The sequence below is a fragment of the Protobothrops mucrosquamatus genome, unplaced genomic scaffold (genome assembly GCF_001527695.2).
Source record: "Protobothrops mucrosquamatus isolate PMUCROS unplaced genomic scaffold, P.Mucros_1.0 scaffold2928, whole genome shotgun sequence".
NCBI lineage: Eukaryota > Metazoa > Chordata > Lepidosauria > Squamata > Viperidae > Protobothrops > Protobothrops mucrosquamatus.
This window is the reverse complement of record NW_015388953.1, coordinates 290,745-300,405: the sequence shown is the minus strand read 5'-3', so window position 1 is coordinate 300,405 and position 9,661 is coordinate 290,745. Positions and strand designations below refer to the sequence as shown.

Below are 9,661 nucleotides of genomic sequence, written 5' to 3'. Positions count from 1 at the left end.
TTCAAGCTGCTTTTTTTGATTGGCAATTGCAAACTGATTGGCAGTTGGATCATCCTGGTGATGAAAGCAGACCAAAAAGGGTTGGGAGCAATGGTGCCTATAAGCTGCTCAGGCCGTCTGTCCTTCCACATCATGATTACATGTTTGATTGAGCTCCCACCCCCAGGGCAGCTTTCATTATCTTAAAATATCTTGAGGGTAAATCAGTGGTGGGATTCAGCCAGTTTTCACCACTTTGGCAGAACTGGTAGCTAATATTTTGTTGCCCAGGCCCAGAATGGAGTTCCGGAAGCGGCATCCATACAGAGAACCAGTTGTTCACATATTTGAATCCCATCACTGTCCTCAAAGTTACAACTGCCTCTTCCCCCCCCCATTGATCACATGATCACATTTCAGGCACTTGGCAACTGGTTCACATTTACAATCAATTGCAGCATCCACAGTCATGTGGCCACCAAGTTGCTAGTTTGGTTGTTGATTTCTGACATATTCTGCCCATTAAGTGGACAATTCACTTAACAACCCCCTTGTTACTTACTTTACATAAAATCAAGTCAGGTCACATGGTGATCCACTTAACCACAATGACTTACAACCCGAATTCCAAGCTAAATTGTGGTCAAATCCAGCTGTCCCAAATCCAGCTGTATCTTATGCATAGTGGGTGACATGTTTCCTGGGTATATTTGAGTCAGTCCTCTCAGAATACATATGTTGCCCTTATCAGTAAATGGGAATATCTATGGGAGAGGTAAAGAAATTATGTGCAATTTCCCCCACCCCAGCATTTTTTTTTTACACTAATGTAGGGGAAATCCCTGCAAGGATTTAGATTCATAGACCTGTTGCTATTATGGTAGGGAGAAGTACAATAATTTGTTGTGGGGTGGGGATGATTCAAAATTGTGATCTCTTTAGTATATTTATTAATATACTACAGGATATTTTTGCTGAGGTAGTGGCAACTGTCTAGTCCTCTGCATTTTTAAGTTTGAATGTGGTTCTTAGCAGCATTCCTCTTTGTTATTTTGCTGTGAATTTCCTTATCAGTGTGTGATGGGCTTGTTGCTAGAACATTTTCTGACCTGGATTTGAGCTTCCAAAAGGTGATATCCAATGTTGTATGGCCAAAATGAATTTGCAGTTTCACATACCTGGTAGAATCTGTGCATATGTATAAATATAGTTAATGACGAGGAAATGTAAAAAAAATAATAAAATCCCAATGGGAAATCTTGAATGCTTTGTCAAACCAAATTTGATTTATTTGCTACCAAGTGATGTTCAATCCAAGTGATGTTATGTTGCTCTATAATCAAATCACCAAATGATTTACAACAAAGTATAACAAAATAAAATGCAAATTGCCAATGGAATAACTATATTAAAAGCAGCATAATATATTGACAGAAGTAAAATAAAATATTCACAAAAAGATAGACATCCTGTTTTAACTATTTCTACACACGCTCTATTTACATATTTGTTCTTTCAGTAGAAAACATTTTTCTGCTCCATAATTTTTTAATGGCATTCTTCACCTCTGAATTTCTTAATGTGTAGATTAATGGGTTCAGCATCGGAGTGATGACCGTATAAAACAAAGCTACTGTCTTATCTTCTGAGAAGTTGCTGGAAGGGCGTATATAGGTAAAGGTACACGGTCCAAAAAATAAAATCACTACTGTGACATGGGAAGCACAAGTAGAAAGAGCCTTACGACGTCCTTCAGAAGAATGAGATCTCAAAGAGACCAAGATTACAATATATGACACCACTAAGATGAGGAAGCAGCTTAAAGCAATCATCCCACTGTTCGCAACCACTATGACACCAACTATATAGGTATCTGTACAGGCCAATTTCAGTAGAGGGTGGACATCACAAAAATAATGGTCAATTTCATTAGGTCCACAAAAAGGAAGTTGGGTGGTCAGAAGAGTCTGCACCATGGAGTGCAAAAAACCCCCGACCCAAGAAGCTGCTACCATCTGCCCACAGACTCGCCTGGTTATAATAGTAGTGTAGTGTAGTGGTTTGCAAATTGCAATGTACCGGTCATAGGCCATCACTGTAAGAATGAAGATCTCTGTGCAGCCAAAGAAATGGACTCCAAAGAGCTGAGCTATGCAGCCAATAAAAGAGATGGTTTTTCTTTCCAGAAGAAAATCTGCAATCAATTTGGGAGCTGTGACGGAGGAATAACAGATATCTACAAAGGATAAGTAACCGAGAAAGTAATACATGGGAGACATCAAGTGGGTGCTGAAAATTATAGTGACTACTATAAGAAGGTTGCCCAGCACAATGATTAAATAGAAGAACAGAAACAAGACAAAGCATATTTTCTGGGCTTCTTCATCTTGCGTGAGGCCAAAGAGAATAAATTCAGTCACATTGTTTGTGTGGAGTGTCATGGATGGGAAGTCCATACCTAGATGACCTGCAACACAGCATAAATAACTATCAACTGACATATTTTATTAACATAGATTTTTGATTATTTATGTCTGATCTTACATGCCTAAAAGAATTGTGATAAATGTCTGAAGATACAGAGTACATAGTAATCATTTCAGATGACAGACTTGGGATTATAGACTTGAATTCTTGATTGAGAATATATGCATAAATCAATAAATGTTCTCATAACTTTTTAAAAAACTTACAGTGCATCGGGGAAAGTACTTCATGCTGTTTTATTTTCCAGTTGCTATTACCTTTTTTTTCTCAAAAAACAAACATGGGAATATTAAAATAGAAATTGATCAGTAGAAATTCCAGGGTTTCTTTGTAACCGCTTCAGGATTCTATTATAAGACTACGTTTTGCTTCTGTATCATGCCCCTTTCAAAGTCAACACTAAAGTACTTTAAGAATAACATCAATATACTCTATGAAAAGTCACCTATCATTTATTAATTTTGTAAGATAACCATGCACATCCACCTACACATCCTTTTATACATCTATCCCCATCATGCTATTCCCATTCAGGGTAAGTAGTATTATGGAAAGCAGAGAAAGGGAGTCAGAAATAATAACCCAAAGAAAGTGAAGGCATGAGGAGAGGGGAAGGAAATGATTAGATTATAGCAACAACATACACTGTGCTTCTCCATAACTTTTCCATCCTTGCAAAACATTCTCTGCTTCTATCACATCTATATTTCACTTCACACATGGTCTTTTTTGTTCTTTTCACCTCTTTCTGAGTATCAGCTTCACCCAACTATAACTTTCTCATCTTTCCTTTCTCTTGACCTGGGCATTGCTCCTTCATATGTTTGTGATGTGATTCAGTCTCTTAAATTATCTCTATATGACAAAACCTCCTCAACTTACTTCTTTCATGCTAGTCATTCATGTTTGTATTCCATCTATATTCATTCAACACTCATCTATTATTGAGCCTATCTTCTTCTTTTGTTCCAAATACACTCGTGGTATTAAGGGCTCTGCTCCTATTGCATTCAACTTGCTCTCAGGTCTTTTCCGATACACCCAACTCACATTTCTGGGAAGAAGCACACGCTTACACACAAGCATTATTGCTTCTGTCAACAAACGTTCCTTTCTTGCAACAAACCACCATACCTCCCACCATGTTATACTAATATTTGCAACTCATAAAATTTTCCAGTTGTTTTCTCCTCTTTAGTTAACCATTCTACCAAAGGACACAAATTCACCAGCTTGCTGTATTTTAATTCCATTTATGTATAACATTTTGCAAGCATTCACCCAGGTTTTCTGTCAATTACAAATTAAATATCTTCATCTTTGAGATACTGCTTTATAAGATCCCTACTTCTCATTTCATTATACAATTTATCTTACTTTTAGTAAGAGAATTCAAGTTCACAGAAACAATATGGTATTGTCTCCACACAAAACTGCATCCTCATTCATCCTCCTCCTTATTCACATCCTCATTTATAAGCATTCCTTATAAATGCATCCATAAACACATTAAAAAACTAAGGGACATTATAACTCCTTGTCTTACTCAGTGTTGAACTATTTGTTATATACTTGCTTTATTCCCATACATGCTTTATTTCCCTCATATACTGCTCTTATCACATTCAGAACCATCCTTCAGCTCTATATTAATACCAAACATTCCCTAATTCAGAACTATCCACTTTATTGAATGCTTTGATTCTCTAAATCAACTAATGTACAATAAATTTTCATTTTCACACTTGTGCATTGCTCAGTGAATATTTATTACTGATTTTCAAGTGCGAAAGAAGGAGATGGATAAGATTTTCATTCCTCTAAGAAAAAGGTGTATTCAAAATTCTGTCCCTGCTCTTGATATTGACATTTTTATAGGATTGTCTTGCTAAATATGTGTGGCTTCTGACTGCTGAAATGTTGCCCATCACTTCAGTAAGCAGAGGTATTTTTTCAGAGGAAGTATACAAAGAATTCTTATAGTCTAATAAATGCTGAAATAAATTTCCAACACATATGTAGATTACACCTGAACAAACAAGGGGTTAGGAGAGACATGTTACAGATCTTCATCAATAAAATTAACTAAGTCTGAAAAGTTCATAATAAGTGGGCTTCTTAGTTTATTATTGCAATGATCTGTAAAGCAAATCAACATTTTATGTAGTCTGGTTAAACAATATGTCTACTATGCATTGGCTAATTGTATTTAAAAAGAAAACACTGAGACCAATAGTCAGATTACTAACAGACAGACATGAACTTATATTTCTTTGTTTCATACACTTTTAAATCAGTGGACACAATTCCATCAAAGTTAAGCATATTTAGATTTTATGGATTACAGTGGAATTATTTGGAAACCTGTTTATTCTTGTTTTAAAAGGGAAGGAAGTAATTGATACATACATCAAGACACAATATATTTTTTTTAAAAAGGAAATGCATTCCAGAATAGCATACCGTATTTATGATTTAGTTTTTGATGCCCTTCCTCTGATGTTATCGTTGAAAAGCAAAGAGCACATAAAAACTATGGGGGCTTAGAGAAAGCTTTATATTTTATGCTAAGTTATACCTTAAATATTTGCCTGTATCACCTCCTTCAAAAACAGCAGTTCGCCAGTGTTCTTCTGCTGCAAGGAAATGTCTGTCTTATTAATATAATGACTAGTAAGTTAAATGCCAGTGGGATGCATACAGTGTCCCTTAAGTTGTTAAAACTTTCTTTGAGTGTTCTCAGAAAACAGAGTATTTTTAAATTTTCTGGTTTTGGAAAATGTTACTAGCTTTAGTCATTACTATATGAAACTTGCCCATTGATAGAGTCCTTAGGGAGGTAAGTGATAGAGGTGGAATATCCCACTATTATTCTTTTTGCAGAGTTTGAAAAGAAATAGTGATTCAGGGACTAATATAAAATCATAAACCAAGATAATAAGAGCCCAGGAACAAAGTGAAGGACAGGAAGGACTGGAACCAATGAAGGAGTTAAATGGTATATTAGTTTCAAAAAGTACTGGTAGCTTGTTTAAAGATCTCTTTTAACATCCTAGATTCATTGTTATGTTTATTTCTGGAAAGCGATTCATTTAGGATGCTTCTACTGAGGGAGGGAGGGAGGGAGGGAGGGAGGGTGTTTTTACAAGAAAAATAATCAGGAAAAGCAACAGTTACCTTGTTCCCTGCTCCTCCCTTCCTGCAATAGAAATCTTCTTAATAATTTTGATGCAATGTCATCTGATCATATTGAGAGGAATTCTGCCCTCTTGGTATAGAAGGCAGATTCTAGTCACTCGCGAAGTGAGATAGGTGGCTTATAAATTTAAATAACTAAATAAATAAAACCAAACAGTTCCAAGCTAATATGGACCCAAGATATAAAAAGCTTTACAAGTAATAACCACTACTTTAAATTGGACTCAGAAATCCACTGGCAATTAATGCACTTCCAGCAGTATTGGTGTTGTTTTGAATAGTTAGAAAACAAGCATTTGCATTTTGTATACCCTGCAAAATAACACTGATACTGCATGGTCATCATAAAAGCTCCTGAAAATCTTCTGACCTTGTGATAGTCAATGTGAACGCATGAAGCATTCCATCATAAATACCAAAGTACAATGCTAAAGAATACCATAAGACACGAGAGTTCCACCAAGCCTAAATATTTGTGTAATCATGATGATGGTACTGTAGTATATTTAAGCAGAAGGTGGAAAGACAGAGGCCTTTGCTTAATGTCAAAAGAGGAAGGGATGAATATCGGTATTTTTCCACATGTATTGAAGAATCTTATGGATCTCAGACTCATGGTAGAGTATCTCCATTTAAAATTTGCAGAGAAAGATCCTCTTTTATTTATGAATATTTTTCCTTTCTGGAATCACACATTAATAAAATAACATGTTAAATATGGCAGCACATTCACAACAGCTTCACAAAATATATTTCAGTTTTCATTCACAAAGTGTGTAAGGGAAAGAGAGAAAATGTGACATAAATTAATCCAGTTCAGTGGAACGGAGCATGCATTAAACAAAATAATATGGTTGCCTGATGCATCTGATTTGTAGTTTCAGGGTAGGACAAATTAATAAGAGAACCGAGGCTAGCAAATCAATGTTGTTTTGTGATATCTGCAAATAGAAGAACTGTGACAAAGAAAGAAAAGATAAGTACTAGCGCCTTGGGTGCAATCAATGTTGTTTTGTGATATCTGCAAATAGAAGAACTGTGACAAAGAAAGAAAAGATAAGTAATAGCGCCTTGGGTGCAATTCCAAAAGATCTGAAACACTACTTGAACACCATCAGCACTGACAAAATCAACATCAATCAATTGCAAAAGGCAACTTTGCCTGGAACAGCTTACATCTTACGGCAAATATCTGCCCATCTGAGGTCCTTGCGAAGGACTCAATAAGTGGACAAAAATGCTAAAATCCAGTCCAAATATCTGGCTGACTATGCAACCAATCAGCATCATAATTTTATTGCCAATGAAAGGGACATAAGGAATCTCCTGTTTGATATTCTCTCAAAATCCTTGCTGAAATATCTGAACCATTCTTTGCTAACGACCCATTTACAATCTTCCTTGGGCAATTATTTAGGACATCTTTGGGGCGGGGGGGGGGAGAGAAGGAAGAATCCAGATGAGAAACTGAATGTAAAAAAGAATCTGTTCAAAGCAAAGCCTATATTTTTATTTAAATTTATATAGCTGCCCATTTCACATCTATGACTCTTAAAACCATTTCTGTCTCCCATAGTCTCCTAAGAAAAGCAGTAATCAGGTAAAGTTTATAGGTGTCTGTGAATAAATGTTTTTTTATAAAAAAAAATAAGCAGCCAACAATACAAAAAAGAACCTAAGAAATAGAGGTGTTCTACAGTATTTTACCTTTATGAACAGAATTAGACAGGACATAATCATGATGGAGCAAAGGCCACAAGGTGTGCAACAGCAGTTGCTTTATCTGTATTTTTATGTTCTCTTTTTTTCCTTTAAAGAAAAATTGAATTCAGACTGAAAGGGAGCAAAGGTCTGCAGCAATGCTGAGGCAACACTTGGTGACTGCTGGAAATGCTGAGAAAGGTATCAGGATGGGCAAAGGGCACAGCATGAACACTGCTAGAAAGTGTGTGCTAAGGCAATATAAAAGCAGTTCTACTTGAAACTGCTATAGAAAGGGATAGTTGCCAAAATCGTAGTGAGAACTATGATACTAAACTGACAACTAGGCAGATATGCAAAGTCAGGCTCTGCTAAACTAAAAATGGAAGTGACTGCTTCTCAGATTATGGGGCATGACATCCTAGGGGATGATGAGCAATTCTAAGAGGGATGGTCATTTTTCAAGCTTGCACAGATAAAACAGGATCCCTACCACAATGTCTTCCCATTCAGCCTAGGCAAATATTTGACCAGACAGAGCAGAGCATGGTCTGAAAAGGTTACAGCTATACTTGATGGATTAAGAACAGGCAGACCCAGGTTTAAGTCTGCATTTAGTTAAGAGCTCAGGGACTCTCTCTCAGCCCAATCTATCACAGAAGGTTATTGTTGTGGGGAAAAAGTGGGAGAAGGAAGCCTTATGTACACCACCTTGATCTCCTTGGCAGAATGTGGAATATAAATTTGCTCATGCCACCATAAATCTAATAGTTGGGGCATACTTGTTTCCTTATCCCCAGTGCCTCATTTGCAACTTTCCCTTCCCAAAAAGCTGGAGGCCTTCCGTGGGAGTGGGGCAGGTTGGCAGAGATCTCAAGAATAAAGCCAGTTAAGTGCACTCCACTTCTCCTTGGGTCCATCTTCCTCTAGTCTGTTAGTAGACATCATCCGGACAGGATACGTAAAGTTCTGTTTGCACACCTGACTTAAAGAAGACCTGATAGATGTGGAGAGAAGGTGGTGGTCTTCACCAAAGCCACTCCCACAGTGTTCTGCCCCCTCTCTTCTGGGAGTTACAGCTGTCTTCAACAAGCTGGCTATCTGAGAGAGGCTGAAACAAGTATAGCAGTTTCCACACTGACTTTAAGGGCAGGAGCAAGTAAAACATTGCTCCAACACTGAACCAGCAGTAGCATGTGGCAGTAGCATATGGCAGACACTAATCCCCCAGGGTGAGTGCTTCTCTCTGGGTTTATCTCCTGCTCAGTGAAGAAACCCCAGGAAGAGGATCTCACTTTTGGATTTCCTCTTCAAATATTTCATACTTGCACAATTTTTGAGCATATACATTCAAAACCTCTATTTATTAAGGTGTACATGAAAATTCCAACCAGCGGAACGGCTTGCCTTCAAAGGTTATGAGTGCTCCAGCACTGGAGGCTTTTAAGAAGAGACTGGAGAGCCACTTGTCTGGAATGGGTCTCCTGCCTGAGCAGGGGGATTGGACTAGAAGATCTCAAAGGTCCCTTCCAACTTTGATGATGATTTTTCAGGGAAACAAGACATCCTATGAAAGAGTGTCTCCTCCCCAAAAGGAAGGAAAAAGAGAGATTGTCCTCAGTCCTCTCCCCGTCCCCAAGCTGGACCCAAGGAAGGGACGGGCAGGGAGCTTGTCTAGAGAAAAAGACTCAAGCTTAGAGGCTTTCTACCAATAGGTTCTCCCTGCAAGTCAAGAACTTGAAAGTATCCTATTACACATCTAACAATACACTTCCTCTCAGAATCCCAAATTTGGAATGATTTCTCAGGATCAGGGGATTCCATGGTTAAGCTATAAAGCAAACAATTCTTTATCAGAATGGTCACTATGGGAATCTATTGGGCTTATTTTTCCACCTAAGCCAATAGGTGGCTTGAGGATCGTAAAACAACCAGTGGGGCCAAAGACAGGTTGCCAGATGCGGAACAACTCAGCGCCGTACGGATAAGTACAATCAACGGGCCAATGACGCGCTCAAGGAGCCGGGTGCAGAGGCAGGAGGTTAGATGAGCTGGCTCCCAGATCTCCTTTTACTCCAACTCTGACTGCCGACGAAAGCTTAGTGACTCTTTTTAACCACAGGCTTGTTTACATTAAACAGTCTGGTTTATTATATCCTGGTGTTCGTTTTTCTTTCTAACTTGGTTAATATACTGTATATATATATATATATATATATATATATATATATATATATATATATATATATATATATATATATATATATATATATTTATTTTTTTTTTTTGTTTTTTT

General features: G+C 37.4%; 1 protein-coding gene across 1 annotated transcript; it reads right to left on the bottom strand.

The window, feature by feature from the left end:
* Positions 1–1,478: 1,478 nt before the first annotated feature.
* On the bottom strand, positions 1,479–2,435 carry LOC107296664 (olfactory receptor 4S2-like). The gene has a single exon (XM_015826010.2). It carries the CDS (start codon positions 2,433–2,435, stop codon positions 1,479–1,481), a length of 957 nt encoding a protein of 318 aa, XP_015681496.2.
* Positions 2,436–9,661: the final 7,226 nt, after the last annotated feature.

Excerpts from the sequence above, each read along its gene's own strand:
- LOC107296664 (XM_015826010.2), bottom strand. The coding sequence starts at position 2,435 with ATGGACTTCCCATCCATGACACTCCACACAAACAATGTGACTGAATTT.